Raw genomic sequence first — 17,628 nt, 5'->3', positions numbered from 1 at the left:
TACAGTTCCCAAAAAGACCCTAAACACCGAGTTTTGAGCTTCTCTGGTTGACACTGCTTTTCTGTGGGAGAAGGGAAGACGTTTGTCAATGGGGATGGGAACGCAGTGTCCTCTGGTCCCCCTTGACAAATATGTACCAGAAGGATCAAGAATTTCTTTCACAAAGTTTCTTTAGCAACTACAGAAAACAAGCTGATGACTAATTAATGTCTCTTCTTGCAAGGCTCTTCCTTGACAGGGTCAAAACATGATGACATTGCCAGCCTCTAGGTCAGGCTGTTTCAGTAACTCAGTGCCACCAAATGTCCTACAAGCAGCCACCGCACGCACACAGGTCCGGTCTGCCTACCACAGGGCTCAAGGTGGTTGATGCCAGCAGCTACAGATTTCCTCTGTCTGGAAGGCTAGTGAGTACCATAGCAAAGTTTGTTTGTTTCTGGTGTTTTTCAGGACATGAGTCAAGGTGATATTTTTGCAATCCAGTGGCAAAAGCAAAAACAAACAAAAAAAACCAACCACAAAACAATCATATGTGTTGAGCTGTGACATGCTGTCCCCACCACAAGATGTGACTTAGCTGGTCGAGTGCAGGTGCCTGCTGTAGGGTGAACTTGGTCACCGGGCTTGATTCAGCTGACAATGCAGAGGTGTCCATTGCTGTTGGGGGTGCTTTGGGGTAACAGGGCTGGGGGATATGCCCCAGGTTGTAAGAGAGACCCATGTTCAGTGGAAGTCCTCGGAGATACCCCAGGGTGTCTCAGTGATGTTTGATGTCTAAAGGTGAGCAGTTAAACTGCATTCCTATGCAACAGAGAGCTGAGTTAAATTATTTGAATTCGGACCTGAATCCAGATTCAGGACAGAAATACTTGGATTTCTGGGGGGGAATGTGAAGGCAGGAGTGCCTGCTCTGCGTCACCCGGGGGTCAGATTAGAGCCATTCATCTGCTCTAGTCTCAGGCTCTCCCACCCTCTGAAATCTCTGGAAATCCTGTGCTTCAGGTACAAAAGCAACATTAGGATGGTACTGGTGGCTTTGAAGAAAAACAGCAGAGCTGTAATTGAAACCATTAAATGAAGGAAAGTGTTGCATAAGATTATACCAACCTGGATCTCTCCCTTCTTCCTTACTTTCCTTTTCTGGGCTTGTTTCATCTTCCACAAGTCAATGAAGTTTTTTCTTTGTTTCACTTTCCTTTTATTTTTGCCAGAAATACATCAATTCCTGTACTTCACCAGCTCTGCACGGGCTGTCTTGGCTGCTGTGATACAGCAAAGATAAAACTTCGTGGCAAGCAGGGAATGTAGAAAAGCTTCCTGCGGTCTGCACTGAGACCTCAACTGGCTTCACGGCAGGCTTTGGGCCACATATTGATTATGATCTTACCTGCTGCAGGTGATGTGCTAGCTGAGCTGGCATCTCTTGGAATGAGAGAGCAGTTTAGATCCCAGCTGTGATCTCTCTCTTGGGTTTTAAGTGCCTAGGGTACAAATAGAATAGTGAAGGGAGGAGCACACCCAGCTGAAGTGCCCATTCTGTGCATCTGCCAAGTGAAGCAGCAAGACTGGGGAAGGAGCAGTTGGGTGGTGAGGACTCCCAAAACTTGTGCCAATGCAAGTAGTTGCTGGAGGTCAGACCCTGATGTTTGCAGGTGCCATACTCCTACAGCACTGCTGTGACCCCATGGGGCTCCAGAAGACGACTGAGCCTTCAGCAAATAAGTAATCAAACCTGGCAAGTCCCATTTACTATGGCATAAAATGAACATTTTACGGAGGAGAGGAAATAAAAAAAAAAAAAAAGAAGAAAAGACAAGATGGGTATGGAGGCGCCAAGTTTAGGCAAGGCAAAGGAGCATCACTGTGAGTACCTGGGCTCCTGCTCATTTCCGTGAGGGTGTCTGGCTTTCAGCCCTCACCAGCTCCTATCTCTCAGTTGCTGCCACCACAGGAAAATGCTTGCTGCTTACCACGTCACTCTTTGCACACCACAGGCGCACCGGTGACACACACAGCACGCACGTTCGTGGTCTCTCGTACCCATCTCTCCCCATCTCCCTTCCCCCATCCTTAATGGGTTTCTTTGGTTTTTAAGCTGAAGACACCTTGCAGAAAGAAGCAGGCACCTCTTCTTGTGGTTTGCATGAAAAGCCCTACAGTAAGCCAAACACTACGTCTGCTCTAGCAGTTACTCAAACGTGCACCCTTACAAGTCACTTGTATATTTGACTGCTTTAGCTACACGCTGCAGGGCTGCTTTAGTCCTGTCTCTGGTCAGAGAGATGTTAAACCCCATTGATCTTGAGTTATTTAACCACAAGAGGTGATTCAGCACCCTCCTTCCTTAGTCTATGCTCTTGGGGTGTCCCTGCATTGGTGTCAAGCACAAACTACTGTGCCATTGCAAAGAAAATATCCCCAATAGTCATTTAGAGTGGGATACTGCCAAACTGTCTTCAAATTATTATAAATGCAATCTCAGGCCATCCAGGCTCCATCCACAGCATGTGGACAAATATGGGTCCTCCGAGAAGTTGGCTGATCCAGCCTCATTCAGGTGTCAAAGGAAGATGTCCTGAATCGCCCTCTAGTCGTAACGACCTCTATGTATCTGACTCTGCAACCCCTTGGAGACACCAGACCCTGTTTACATCCACATCACCTTCTGGTAGTGAAAAGGAGCATTTTACTCTCTTCTTGGATATCTTTGCACAGCGCCAAATCCTTGTTTTAGATACTGATCTGTGGAGTAGGTACAGTTGTTCAAATTTTATGGGTTGAAATTCCCCTGGGGAACATCCCCCAGAAAGCGCAGAGCCATTTTAATGGCTTTTCTAAGCATCTCTGTTCTTCGTCCCTATTTAATCACTCCAGTGCCCATTTTCCAATTGTACACAACATTTTATTAAACTGTACAAACAGCACTGGCGTTTAAAAAATTCATGTTAACTGTCCTAATTAAACATGATGACCAGCTGCACAGACTGTGAGCACAGATGCCCTCCGTGTTTCATACAGCACAAACAACAATTTCATGAGAGCCACTGGACTGAAACCTTTTTCAGGGCGCTCTGCTCTTCTTGTCGATGTCAGGCACTTCTGCTCTTGGTCCTGCAGGATTCAGTGGCTGCAGCCCCTGACAGCAATATCCCAGTGCTGCCTGCAAGGCTGCGTTCATTCTGTTGGGATGTCCAGGTTGACAGCCTGGTCCAGCAGAGCCAGAAAGGTACCTCTGAAGGAAATCTGATTTTGGGATGACTCACCTTTCTAGAGTTTCTCTTCTCCATGGACTGGAGGGATTCCTGCAATGAAGCTCCGAATGTATACACTTCAGTTAGAGCCTAACACCAGCTGGGGTGACCTCCTAAGTCTAAGCTATTACAAAATCCTCTATTTGGGCTTTGACTTAATCTTGACCTGGTATTTAACTGGTGTCTCAGCTCTACATCTCTTCAACCTCGGAAAACAGTGCATCTTTATTTAAAAGGATCCCATGATGTAAAGGATCACAAAAAAATTATTTTTTTTAACCCATCTACTTTTCCACAGACTGCAAAGGGATAGAATACACAGCAAGATGTCAGGAGGTGAAGGAGAGGACCACCCTCACCTGATGTGCTGTCCTGCCCTGTGACCATTGGGTGCAGCTTGTTGAATTATGTCTGTGATGCGTGCCAATGAGTTGGGACATCATTTGGAGCAGCAGAAGGCATATCAACCTTTACAAGGACTGATTACTACCTTTCAAGTAAAATATGCCAGTGCTGTGACTGGAGGGCCAGTTTTATGACGCTTAAACGATGATTTGAGGAAACCTCTTCCACCTTCCTCACGCATTTTTAGGATAAAACTCCAGAAAGCCTGGTCCAGATTTTGCTCTGACCCTGGTGTGTGTGAGGAGAGTTAAAGCTTCAGAACAGGGGTTCTCGAGGCTTTCTGACGGACTGCAACTTCCCATCCTTCCTGACAAAGTACTAAGTATAAACCAATGGTTTTCTATATTGATCTTGACACTTGCCATGACAATGATCCTTCTTCAAGGTTGAATTTAGCTCCAGGGCTTCTGACTGAGATGTACGAATGCTGGAATGGGCACTTACAAAGTCTCTTTGTCCCAGTGGAGCAAGTTCGATCCTAACACCTGTGAGCGTTACTTTTAAAGCATGTAGGGACTTAAATTGCTTCTTCAAAACTCCTGCACACACATGCACAGTTCTGGACATGTACAAGTGGAGGTTACCAAAGCACCTGGCCTGAAGTCTTCCCAGATGTCCTCAGGCCTTGAGCAACACCACTTGTCCTTCCGAAGGAGGTGGGCTGAGGTGAGAATTGCAGAAATGGGCACTGACACCACCAGAAGCTCAAATATACTTGTTTTTTCTTACAGAGAAACCCAACAGCTGTGTGTACAAGTAGGGGAAACAGGTTTTGTCACTTTCTCTTTTTCAGATGCTCTCAACTTCAAGAACATTGGGAAAAGAGAGACCAAAAGATACCACGAAGAAACTTCATCATTAGTGAAGAGTGGCTGGCGTCTGCTATGGAGCTAGAAGCCTCCAGGCATGGTTCAGACTTTCACTGAGGTGTTTTGTTGGTGCTTGATAAAAATAACCATGCAGAGTCTTCGGTTGACAAAGTGTTACTCAAACCGTTACAGAGAATCCCTTCAGTAAGGCAGATCTCAGGAAAATATTTTCTCCATTTTTGGGTTGACGAAAGAAAAGTTGCTGAACATATTTTGGTCCATGCTGTTAATCAGTGCTCTGTCGGCACAGGACAGTCTGGGTTTTTCATTTAGAAACTCCTTGTCGAAGTTGCTACAGTCACTTGGAGATTTCTTCAAGAAAAGGAAAAAAAAATATGTCAAACCACTAATATTCAGATCTTCATTATAATGGTACTGGTCCTATCAGGCTGCTTCCTATGGGATCAGCTCAACTAGTTAGGAGCAAGCTCAGCTCAGCCAGGGAACCCACAACACATTTGCTCTTGGCCTTTTGCACAATGATTAGTTAGTTACTCCAGCCCAAACGATGCACATTAACATGTCAAACTGCAGTGAACTTTTCTCTGAGCTCTTAATATCCAGCAACCAGTGTTAATCACTTGCTTATTACCATCCAATTGAAGTAGTAATGGGAATAAATATTATATAGGAGGCACTGAGCTGTGATCCATTAATTGTGCCAGGCAGGGATGTTACAGTTTTGTAACACAGGGGACTGGACCCATCAGTTAAATAACACTTGTGAAGGACTGTAAAACGAAAGCATGATGCACTTGTCAAATTAAATTATATTATTGTTATTAATAGGACCTTAACCGTTTAATAGGACTGTTATTAACAGTCAGGACTATCCTGACTTAGCCGACCACCTGGTTACCTGAACTGCTTTTCCTTTTTTACCTTCTGCAGTGCTGTGAAAGAGAACTCCTACAGAATGGGTTATGTGGTTAAGGGAAGGTGTTTTAAGTGGCCTCCAGACCTTTGCTATGGTAATTGAGAAAGTGATGAGTAATTTATAGTTTCTGAAGCATGGGCATGCCAGACCTGGGCTTATAGCCATCAGAAAGTAGTAGTCATGATGACCACGTTAGGCAACCCAGAAAACAGAGGAACATAGTTCACAATTATCTTCCCGACAACTGTACAATGAGTGACACTGTGGTAGATCCAAATTATAGATGGTTTCAGCTGCTGTGATGTACACAACATACCAGACAGCCTGTGAACAATTTAATCTGCATTTGGACATTTAAGCAAGAGTCAACACCTTCCTCTCTGACTGCCCAAGACCAAGATCCTCCATCTACTTTTAAACAGAGAGATTGCATGTGCAGAGCAACTCCAGAAGATAGCCCTGAAAGTTTGAGTGAGTTTTGAAGGTCTTTGTTTGGTGCCTAAAACTATTAGTTCCAGTGTGAAGCAGACATTTATCTACCTTCAAAATGCTGACTACGTGAATCTAAACAGGATTTGAGGTCTCTGACATTAAAGACCTAGGTCTGAAGATTTTGGACAGTGCCCCTTATGGGTTTTGTAACATTACTGTGGGTTCTGGCTTTGGTACATTGCTAGCATGTGCTGGAGAATTTAAATATTTGGAGAATGAATGATTCAGGAGAGAAAGACATGAGACGGTTGGAACTGAAAGAAGATGCATCCTTACCACTCTTGGTTTGAAAGGAGGCTCCATCCTTCTTTCTTCTAAAGCTTCCCAGTTTATTTCCCGGAAAAAGGCATGCTGGCGGATATTTCCTCTTGCTCCCAGCCTCCTCTCAGGTTCTCTTACAAAAAGCTAGAATGTTCAAGAAAGAGAAATACCTTAGTCTTTTGTCAATAACAGGGTATCCATTAAGACAGTCCTATCAGAAAGGGTTTCAGACCTCAAACTCAAGCATGGTTGGTGAGAGTGTGAAGACCCTACTAAATTTCTGATTGGGGAACCAGTTTGGATTCTTAGGCTAACGCGCCAAAACTGAGAGACCTTGGCCATATTTTTCCTTTGCAGGAGAGAGAGGACAATTTGCTACAGCAGCAACAATGCATGTGTCTGACCATGTAAACACGCTTATGACTTGGGTCAGGTGTGCTTTGAGGTCCACAGACAAGAACGTGACTCTTTCTGGTCCTAACATCCTGAATTTATTTCTGTGAACAACAGCTGAAGATGCACAAATCAAAGATGAGAGTTCTGGCAAAAAGACTTTCATTCGATGTGTGATAATACTTACCTTCACCAAAATGTCCTTTGCATCCTTGTCAAGCCAGCGAGGGTAGAATGGGTTATCCATACGGATAGACTGGAAAAGCTCCTCTTCATCTTGGCCGTGGAAAGGAGATTGGCCAATAAGCATCTCATACAGGAGGACGCCGAAGGACCACCAGTCAACAGACGTGTTGTACTTCTGCCCCAGCAATATCTGCCCAAAGAGAGGAGTGGCAAAGACAGGTGCTGATGTTAGTATTTCAACTTCAGAAGGGTGGCCAGACCCTGACCTTTCAACAGTCGCTTTGCACTGAGTGGGGTAGCAAAGGTGCTTCCCCCTGCCTACAGCATGAGCCAGAACATTGGCTGTGGTTGAGGGAGCTCCAAATCACAGCCACACCTGGGTGCCAAAACACTCCTTCGCACTACAGATAACAGGTTGCATGTTCTCTAGTTACTCTTAAGTTATTTGAACAAATCCTTGGCTATCAGGGAGAACTAAAACATGAAAAGCGAGGTAAGTCATCTTTTGTCTGGTCTCCAAATTATCCCAAAGTTTCAAATCAGGCTTGTGAATGCCAAGAAGACAAATGGTTAGGCTTTAGCATTTTGGGACTGATTTAACCTACACAAGCTAAAAAATTACAAGTTTGACAGTGGAAGGGTACTTTAGGATTATCAGTCAGTGGAAATGGCATGAATCTATCCCAGCAAAATCTGCCCCAGGAAAAGCGTGATGAATTGGTTGCTGATCTGTCCTCTTGCAACCAACCGAGTTACAGATAGAGGAATGGGAGTTTATCCTCAGCTGGTCCATTAGTTTGTGACTCTCTGTGTCAGCTGTAAAGTGAAGGCTACATCCTGTGTGGGGGCGTCAGGGAGGGTCTGCGACCTCTCCTAAGAAGAGATGCAGCATTTTCCTCCCCTACGCACTTGGCCAGACACCACCAGGTTCTCAAACTCCCCCTCTGGTGAAGCAAAATTAATCTCACTTGCGTTTAGGTATCTGTTATGGAGACACCTAGAGCTGAACCACTTATCGCTAGCTCCTTTTATAGCCAAGGAAGAGAACTAGTCTGATCCCCTATACCATAGCTATGGTGATGGAGACAAGCCCTGGAGATGGCTTAATACCAGTGAAAACAGCTGTTGAGATCAGTACATATGAAACTGTTGATAGCTGAAAAATTATGATTTAGAGAGGTGATCATCACTGCTGCCTCTGAGGCACACTGGAAGCAGGTGAGTAATTTTTGGACTATTTTCATACCTTGTCTTCATTGCTTGTAAATTGCCACTTGGGACTAGATTCATCTTATTGTCTAAAAGTTATGTGTCTTATTAATGTAGTTATCCAGAGTCTCTCTATAGTCATTGGAGGGAAAATGGTGATTTAACTGACTTACACATCTAAGATAGGAAGTGATGACTTGTCTTTTGGGATGCTTGTTATTCTATAACACTAAAGTGACATCTAATGTTTTGGTTTTATTTTCTCACATTACATGGGAAGTGTCACCTCCGACATACCTGTGGCATCTAGCAAAGCAGGACCTTAATATCAGAAGTCTAAACCCAAGCTGATTTATTGAACTCATGACTAATACATCTGTCTCCAAAAACACCAAAAGAGGAGATGCAAAAAGGACAAAAAAGTTATTTGAATATAAGGTGCAATATATACAATATTTTCACTCAGAGCCCAAAAAAAAAAAAAAAGGAATCAGCAAGACTCCCTAATATATTTCTTCTGGATTACTTACAAACAAAGTCATCCCAACCTTTTATTCTGAAAAGACACATTATTTTTATAAGGCTTTACCTTTTAAAGTATAAACTGTCTGGAAATTGAAATTAAATGTTTTATGGCAGTCAAAGAAAGATTTATCAGCATTGCAATTCTCTGGAAAAAATAAACTCAGCATCTCCATTTCAGGTTAAGTATTTTTTTTTGTCAAATATTATTTGAAATAAAAAAATTGCCTGTGTACTGACCCAAAGCCCCCTTGCCTGAATGGCTGTAGACAAGGTGCTGGGTCTGCAACAAATTACAGTGCTAGCAGCTGCATTGAAATACTGACAAAAAGTCCAGTGCTCCTGCCTCTGGTGGGAGAGATGATCCATAAACTCTAGCAGTGCTTTCAGTTTAGAGGTAAAATGTTTTATATGCACTTGTTGAATCTCTAAAATAAATGATGGTGCAGAAATAAAATTCTGAGCTATTTCAGCCTTTCTATGAAGTAAAATCACAGATAATGGATTATCACTTGGCTCTCTCGTTTTTAGGATTGTAAAATATGTATTTTTTTAAATAAAAGCATACTGAAGTGGAATAAAAGACAATTGCAGCTTGATTGCAGAGCACACTTACACCTGCTCTTAGGCAATACAAATCTAATTGATTTGACGATACCAGCCCTTGTGTCAGCAGTGATGTAACCTAGATCAGAATCGAGCCCTCTGTGCACAGTAAAAGATCAATGAATTATAGTGCAATTATAGCTTTAAAAGCCATTTGGAAAGTACCGATATCCATCATGAAAACGCTAAGATCAGGAAATGGGATCTTGAAAGGCAAACAAATGGATTTCAGAGTGATGTCAGACATGATGCATGGATGACTTGTACGTTCTTCCCTGAGCTGAAAAATGTTTTATTTGGCCCCAATTTGCCACCTAATTAGTCAAATCTTCTCCATAGTAAGATATATCATTGTGTGAAGTCACTAGGTTAAGGGAGCTTTCTATTTTCTGGAATTTAAAATATCTAAATTTACCAGGAAAAAAATTAAAAAGACCAAGTTTCTGTCTGGGGAAAAAAATGGAAAGAAATAAGGGAAAGGGTAAAGGATCTCGCTATAGGCAAGCTGGAGTTTTTTGGTTGGATGGGCCCATGGAGGACAGGTTCAGCTTTTCTCCACCAAGTATCAGTAGTTATCAACTGTAGAAGGAGAAGAACTGTTGGTAGGTTTTTGCATGGAGCTTGGAGACCGCGTCCAAGCCCCAGCCTTCCTGAGTCAAGGGGACAGAGCAGAACCTTAACACAAGCTACGAGCTTTGCCTTGCCCTTGTTAGCTCAAGGACTGCCTGGTTCTGATACAAATCCATCATCTCTAGTTTTAGAGCCTCCTTCACCAGGAGGCAACTCGTGGAGGTGTGTCTTCGATGGATGGATTCATGCAGTGACATGATGTGCTCTGGCAGCGTGCACAGCCAAGGCAGAGAAGCAGGCAGCCCAGAGCCCAGAATTGGCGGGTCAGGTCCCAGCTGTCCTCCAGACAGCAACACCTCTCCTCTGACTGCTGGCATTTAGAGGGGAAAAATCAGGAGGTATGACCACTCTCATGTTTATGTTTCCAAACATTTCCATCACTTTTACAAGCAGCTATTGGTTTTTACCTAGAAAGACCTTCAAGCCTGTGGTCAGTTTTAAGGTTATGCCTCTGATGGCAGAGCCTTTTCAGAGCATATCATGCCGTACTCAGCTTTGGGAGGATGCTTGTGATGCAGGCTGTGTTTGCAACCAGCTAAAAACACGTCTGAGTAGGAGAGAAGTCCAAGCCTGTGGGTGCCATCCCTGTTCAAGCATCAGAGCATAAGCCAGAAGCAAGGTGAACCCCAGTCTCTGCTTTATTGCAGATTCAGCCTATCTTCTCTATTTAAAAGGTGGTTAATCAATGACAAGGGAGAATCAGCTCCAGGTAGGCACCTTTCTCTATTGTCTCTCTTAGGTTGTGATGAGCATCTTCCCTTAGAAGCGCCCCAAGTTCCCCACCAGCTATCAAGGAGCATGTACAGCCATGGAAGCCTAATGGTAGCCAGCTAGGGAACATGCTTCCCATTCGTCATGCTGTTTCTGTCCCTAAATTGCAGGACCTACCTCTTGGAGCTTCTTCTGCCATGGTCCAAACTGGATTTACGTTAAGTATTCTGTTTCTTCACTAAGCCAAGCACCATTTGCACAAAAAACGAATTAGCCACAAAAATATGCAATGCCAGACAGAAGACTCTGAGTCAAACTGAAATCCAGTTTCCAGCCTGGAACGGCTCAAACACAGGTTATTACTCTTTGCACCCTCCACCACCAACATACAGCCATGTCTTAAGACACGTTCTGTCCCACAGCAGTTTGCTGACCTCCTTGGACCCCACACCTACCTCAGGAGCAATATAGTCAGGAGTCCCACAGAAAGTACTTGTCTTCGCATCTCCAAACATGTTCTCCTTGCACATCCCAAAGTCAGCAATTTTGATGTGCCCTTCATTGTCCAAGAGGACGTTGTCTAGCTTCAAGTCTCTGTGGAGGAAGAGAAGGAAACCCATCCTTTAACGTGCTTTCTGCCTCATGTTGCAATTACAAAAGAAGGCTGAGGGTTGAATGAGGAGCTGCTGTCTTGGTCCTCAGCATCGCTCTTCCTCATTCCTCTGTACCAACACTGATTCATTTGCTGGAGAAGACTTTACCCAAGACATCTTCTAAAAGCTGCCTCCTTCCAGGATGCAGAATAATGAATCTAAAAAGGGCTTTGTGCCAGCTGGTGCTTGTGCCCTAACACAGCCTGGAGAAGGTGAGCAAGAAGGGACCAGCTCATTTCTGGGAGCCTCAGTACTCTCTTTGAAGCTGTTGCCAGCTCTCCCTCCCAGTGCAGACTCTACAAATGTTGGAAGAGGTAAGGAGCCACAAACCCTGCATGGTTTGTAGAGGGTCAGAATAATCCCAGAGATCAGCAGAACACCCACCACCTTTTCACTGCTGGGCTGTGCCATCTGAGCCCTGGGGATTTAAAAAAGCCCTTCACACACAGCTGCCAAATTGGTGTCGAGAGTTTTCAGGCTCTGAGCTACTGTGGGAAGCAAAGAGCCCAGAGAGAAACAAAAAAGAGAAATGCACAGAGAAGGAAATAAAAGCAACAGGGCTGATGAGTCATGGCCATTGACAGAGAAGAAAGAGGTCCTCCCGTGGGAACAACCTCTGAAAGGAGAGACAGGCATGTAAAGAAAGAAAGAAAAAGGCAGAAAGAAAGGAAGGCTGGCATGGCTTCTGTGTTAAATTTTTTATATCTTACCTAAAAGTTTTGCTTGTCATCAAAATAATGACTCAGGGAGACGTTTGGATCAGTGATGCCGCACTTCACCTGGGATGTAGGTAGAATTTGGGGTGTCTCAGAGCACCCATATTCCTACGCTGCCTATCCTGTGCTATCAATCTCCTCATGGCTCCCAAGCACCCAGCCACAACATCTGCTCGTGCCCACAGCTGAGGGTACAATTGGTCTTTCCAGCCCCTGCTGGTTCACACCCTACACACATTTTCCACATCGCAGACTCAAGATTCCTACCCATCAGGCTGCTATATAGCTACCCTCCCAGTGACAACTGGTTTACAACATGTTTTTTTCAGAAATGGCTTTGACTCCCTCAAAGAAGGTAATTTCTAATGCATGATGCTCCTGAGATGATCGCCTACAATGGCAGGAAAGATGGCTGTTCAGTCTCCCTCTGCGCAAAGCTCCTCTTCTTGCTTCAGCCAGGTCCCAGTCAGGGTGGGGGACCTCGTAGCGTCTACACACTAAATTGTTGTCACGGGACAATTGTTTGTTGCTGCTAGAATATGGCCCAAGAAAAAGTGGGAGTCATCAATCAAAAAGAAATATAGAGACAACCGAGACATTTGCCTTCCAAGTGGCAGACACACACATGTTGTCACAATTTCTAGCTGGAATGACTTATTTTAGTTACACCATCGAGATCAATCTCTGGCTGCCAGCACTGCTTTTATTCATCTGGTAGATCGAAGCAAAACAAAAAAACCTATCACCTACAGTTTGCTTTCATTATTTTGATGAGTCTCAAACTTATTGGCTCCAGGGAACGGAGTTTCTGCCAAAAACGCCTCGGCTCATTCATTAAAATTTAAGCCAACATTTCCAAATGTGGGTGTATGAGACAGAACAGCTGGATTCATTATTCTTACTACATTGCAAGTGATACAGCTTCAGAAATGATTTCTCCTCACTTTCCTAAGTGCTTAGTTAGCTCTGACTGAGATACGGATGGCTGTGCATTTTCATCTCTCCTCATTGTCACTGTCTTCAATGAAAAAAGGAAAAAAGAGCAGGACTGGTTATAATCTTTTCTCTCAAAGCTTGACACCCGAAGCAATGCTGCACTGACTCCTGGGATGAGCTATTTCTTCCTATCACCATTCCACCCGATGTCTAGCTATCCCAATTTGCCCACATTTCCCAGGGCTCTGGACTCAAAGCATCCTTCTCCAGGGTCCCAAACCCTGACACACTACTGGTGTAGCAATTCCAAATAAAATTGTGACTTACAAACAAAATGTCATCATTAACAATCCTGCCACAAACTCACAATGATGTCCTGGAGATATTTTTAATCATCTTTTCTGAGAAGTCTGAGTAAAAAGGACAGACATAGCTAAGTGATTTGGGCACTTCAGAAAATATTTCCCTTCAGCCATCCAAAACAATAATTAGAGCCAGAAACTTGCTGAGACTCCAGAGATCATCTTCACTTAATGCCATTGATATTGATCTCATGTTTACGCAATCACCATCACTGGTCAATAAAGACTATAAATGGCTCCCACGTGAGTACCAATAATGAATAATAAGGTGAGTTTATATGAATCAAAGCTTGCATTTTAATGGGTGAGCGGATTGTGAACAAGCCATTCACTTTTAGCATTTTGTTCTAACATTCACACTACACGATAAACATTAAAATAAGCTCATTTTGATTTCAGCAAACGTCACTGCTTCAGTGAGCTTTCTCTTTTGTTTGTGACAGGCTATTTGCTTCCCGCTTCTACAGAAGGCTGCAATGTAGTAACTAACTTTTGCCGTGAAGATGAGCTGGACTAGAGCTCTCCAGAAATTCAGTTCCTCCTTTCAGCCAAAGAACAGAATCATAGAATCACAGAATGGTTTGGGTTGGAAGGGACCTTAAAGATCATCCAGTTCCACCCCTCTGCCATGGGCAGGGACACCTCCCACTAGCCCAGGTTGCTCAAAGCCTCATCCAGCCTGGCCTTGAACCCCTCCAGGGATGGGGCATCCACAGCTTCTCTGGGCAACCTGGGCCAGTGTCTCACCTCCCACCATGGAAAAGCAGACTGTGGCCCTATTTCTGCAGCCTTTCTTGCTCCCATCTCGTCTCTGTCCTTTTATATAGGTCTGAAGCACAGCACAAAGCATCTGTGCATAACTTCGAAGCTCCCTGGGAAGTCAAGCAGAAGCTGGAACGGGCAGTTTTGTAGTAGAGGACTTCTCCTCCTCGAGATTTGATAGACTGTGGGGTAAGTTCATACCAGTAACTTTGGGAGAGGACTCTCCTGTCTGAGTGCAGCTGCCTGCAGTGTCCCATCTAGTCCCCATCAGCTCCTCGTAGAACCCACTGTTAGAAATGGGCACAGACAGGTTTGATGACCCTAGAAAAGCCCACGCTCCTCCACTTCCTACAAGAAGAGCTTGGGTGGTTAGCTCAAATTCATGATGGTAGGTGAGATGATGCCCATCTCCCCATGGAACTGTGCACAGCAGACTTGTTAATAACCCAAAAATTAAGGTATATCCTTGTCTCCCTGCTGTCGTTACTTGAGCTGAGCTTGTCACCACTGTCCCAGGGTAACCAGCACAGCAGATATAACAAATTTCTCTTGGCTAGCTTGTCCTTATATACCATCACACGTGGAATGGTCAAAGTGGGTGCCTATGCTGGGTGCTATATGAATGGCTCAGTGTTAATGCATCAAAGGATGTGTCTTAATGTTAATAGGACTGGATGCTCAAAAAGGGGTTCAAAACTGCCTTTTCTACACTACTTCTTCAAAATAAAACAGCCAGACTCCGTAAAAATGAAATCTGCTTATAAATGCAATACCTGTAAGTACATCCAAGCAACAGTCTCAGTTTCCGTTAGTGTTTGCAGGGAAAACGAAAAGGTTTAGCATATTAGACACTAAAGAGCGAAATTACCTGTATATTATGCCCTTGGAATGGAGGAACTGGAGCCCACATATGATTTCAGCAGCATAAAACCTAAGCGACAGAAAGCACAAGTTAGAACAAATGCTTCCCAACAGGCGCTTTCAGCTAGACCCAAAGAGATAGAAACTTTGTCTCCACAGGAGCCAAAATGTCAGTAAGCTCCCAGAAGGCTTGGAGAGTCTCCAGGAGGCTTGGGTTGACTAGTTTTTACAGGTAACTGATGGATGATGGGAGATTCCCAAAACCACGCCACACAGCTAGCAGCCCAACTCCCACTGAAACAACTTCGCAAAGTTGTGGGGATTTGGAAGCCATGCTAACATGGTTAGCTGGATTTTTTTGTGTATGTAACTGGCTCTGAGGACATGTCCATCAGTGTCCAAGGATGCTGTGGAGCAAAAAACCACCACCCAGATCACGTTGCCTACCCTGCCTCGTCTCAAGATATGGTCCCTGTCTCAAGGAAGGCAGAACAGATGGTGTCTGTGCCTCTCCCTTGTCTACATATTTAAAGTAAATAATTGAATTATAGAGATGCACCAGACTGTAAATTGCAAATTACAGTTAATGTCTCAGACCTCAAAAGAGCAGCTATAATTTATCATGTTCAGTAGCTGCTGCACAAACAGAGGAGCGGTCCCAGCAATGGGACCGGCAGGTGGGCATCTGGGTTTGAGGACCACAGACAGGGTCCTTGGCTTGTCAAACAGACCTCTTCCCTGCTCAGATTTATGACTTGCTTTTGAAATTTTTTGGTGACCTTTCTCTGGAGTCTTTTCAAGTTTGATATCTTTGTTCTCAACACATTTCTGCCTAAAGGACAACGCCACATCCTGCTGCAAAGAGGCAGCATAAGGCTGAAGCACCATTGCCCAGGGAAAGTGTTCTCCCAGAAGGGAATGTAACCACAGGATCATATGCCCCTCCAACGTTATACAGCTCTGCTCCCTCAGTCTTCAACACATCGGCCCTTAATTCTGAACATTGAAATGCTTTTGAAAAAAAATCATCAAATTAAACATTGATTTAAATGAGAGCTTTCTTTTTTTTAAATTATTAAATAAAAATTAATTCCCATAGTGGTTTCAATATTGACTTTTAAAATACCTTTTGCTTGCAGAAGGATTAAAAGCACCTTTCATTTATTCTAATTCTTCTATTTACTTTAATCAAAGTGAAATAATTTTTTAACTCCCTGTTGGTGTATTAGTTTTTTAATTTAAATTTACCTTTTGCACTTTTGATAGGTTTTATCTCTTCTCCCTCCCTTTGAACCTTAAAGGGAAAAAGGGAAAACCCCCTTACTTCTGAACAAACAACAGCTTCACCTCTGATCCCTGGACCAGGAACTCGGTTTAAGCAGGTCCTGCAGCTTGGCTACAGGACACCCAGTGTTGTAAAGAACAAGATATTTAGTTCCACAGAGGGCTGAAAACACATCTGTGGGATTTCTTTGCTGGTGGCAAATCTAGGGTGGAGACTGGGTCCACAATGTCATTTCTGGGACCTCCAACGATGGGCTGAGCAAGAACTCAATGAGTACAACAACGAGTAACCCCAGGGCTGCTGTAATTCACAGTGGGTACCTGTGGGTAGCTTTAAAATGACCCTCAGCTATGGGCCATGTAAATAAGGTCTTAGGCACACTTAGGGCTGTTTACAGACAGTGGAGGCACTTCCAGAAGATCTCAGGTGGGTTGAATGGTCCCTCTGGAGTCCCTCTCTGAGAGATTGCAGTCCTAGGAGGGAGACTGATCCAGCAAGCAGGACAGCCTAAGGGACAGCGTCTATCCAGCTCAGCTCTCGATTCTGAACAAACATTTTTAGGACTATGCTGAGGTTTGCACGAAATACAGGAGCCAGGTTACAGGCTGGAAGGAGGTCACTGGTTTGCAGGCTAGAGAATAAGCCTGCAGGCAGATGCAATGCTGACGAAAGCGTAGCAGCGTCTGTAACGCTTCCAGCCAGAAATAGTTTCCCTGGTTGACCAAAAATGCAAAGCAAGGTCACGTCTCACTGCAATCAGCTGTCTGGATGGGCTCTAAAAAGCATTCTGTGGGATGGGAAAGAGGACAGGGGGAGGAAGTGACTTGCTTCAAGACCATCATTGAGGCAGGGTGATGACCTGCGTGTCTCTTTTGTTCAGTTTGGAGAGAGCTGGGATGTGGAGTGATTCTGCTTCCAGCACAAGAATTATCCCCACTTTACAGCTGGGTAAGGTGCAGAGAGGTCAAATTATTTACCCAGGGTTTTCTCTACAGGACAGCAGCAGAGCTGAGAATAAAATCATGATCCCTGGTGTCTGCAGCTGCTGCCTTTGCTTCTACCATGTGTGTGACCTGCAAGCCAAAAGGTAATAATAGCATCTTACGTTGCTCTGGGAAGGTCGAACTTATGACAGCTCTGGATATGGAACATGAGGTCTCCTCCATTGAGGTATTCCATCACAAAAAAGAGGTTTTCCTAGAGAATGAGACAAGAGGACAATAAGAGGTGGGGAAAGGCGAGAGGAAAGTAAAAAAAAAAACAAAAAACCAAACACAAAAAACAAACCACCCAGAAAACACTTGAAAAGAGGAAGGAAAATATTACAGTGAGGGTTTTGGAAATAAAGCAGTTTCTTTTTCAGATTCCTCATTTCTTCTCTTTGTTCTCTAATCCTGTACTCACCCTCTCCACTCTGATTTGTACAAACAGCATCAGCAAACATCGCAAACCCACTTAATAACCAGCTGGTGCAGTTGATTTTTACCAGCAGACCTCAAGGCTCACTAGAAGGGGATGAGTGACTCTACAGTGCCTGTGTAACAGATGGACAAGCTTCCTGGGGGACTAGTGGAAGAGAGAGAAGTAAATCCCAGGTCCCCTCTGGTCCCCAGCCCAGTGCATTATCCATCCAGTGGAGTG

The 17,628-nt window shown here is 44.1% G+C and overlaps 1 protein-coding gene across 1 annotated transcript in view; it reads right to left on the bottom strand.

The window, feature by feature from the left end:
- Positions 1–4,515: 4,515 nt before the first annotated feature.
- Positions 4,516–17,628, bottom strand: part of PRKCQ (protein kinase C, theta) — a 40,290-nt gene continuing 27,177 nt past the window's right edge. The window contains exons 13-18 of the mRNA XM_010083461.1: positions 17,093–17,184; positions 14,710–14,772; positions 10,868–11,006; positions 6,736–6,924; positions 6,171–6,299; positions 4,516–4,837 (exon numbers count right to left, since the gene is read on the bottom strand). Of these exons, the coding sequence (XP_010081763.1) occupies positions 4,682–4,837; positions 6,171–6,299; positions 6,736–6,924; positions 10,868–11,006; positions 14,710–14,772; positions 17,093–17,184 (768 nt within the window). The 3' untranslated portion in view covers positions 4,516–4,681. The remainder of the gene's footprint in view (positions 4,838–6,170; positions 6,300–6,735; positions 6,925–10,867; positions 11,007–14,709; positions 14,773–17,092; positions 17,185–17,628) is intronic.

The sequence above is a fragment of the Pterocles gutturalis genome, unplaced genomic scaffold (assembly GCF_000699245.1).
Source record: "Pterocles gutturalis isolate BGI_N339 unplaced genomic scaffold, ASM69924v1 scaffold37585, whole genome shotgun sequence".
Taxonomy (NCBI): domain Eukaryota; kingdom Metazoa; phylum Chordata; class Aves; order Pterocliformes; family Pteroclidae; genus Pterocles; species Pterocles gutturalis.
The sequence above is the reverse complement of the archived record's forward strand: the minus strand, read 5'-3'. Positions and strand labels throughout refer to the sequence as shown.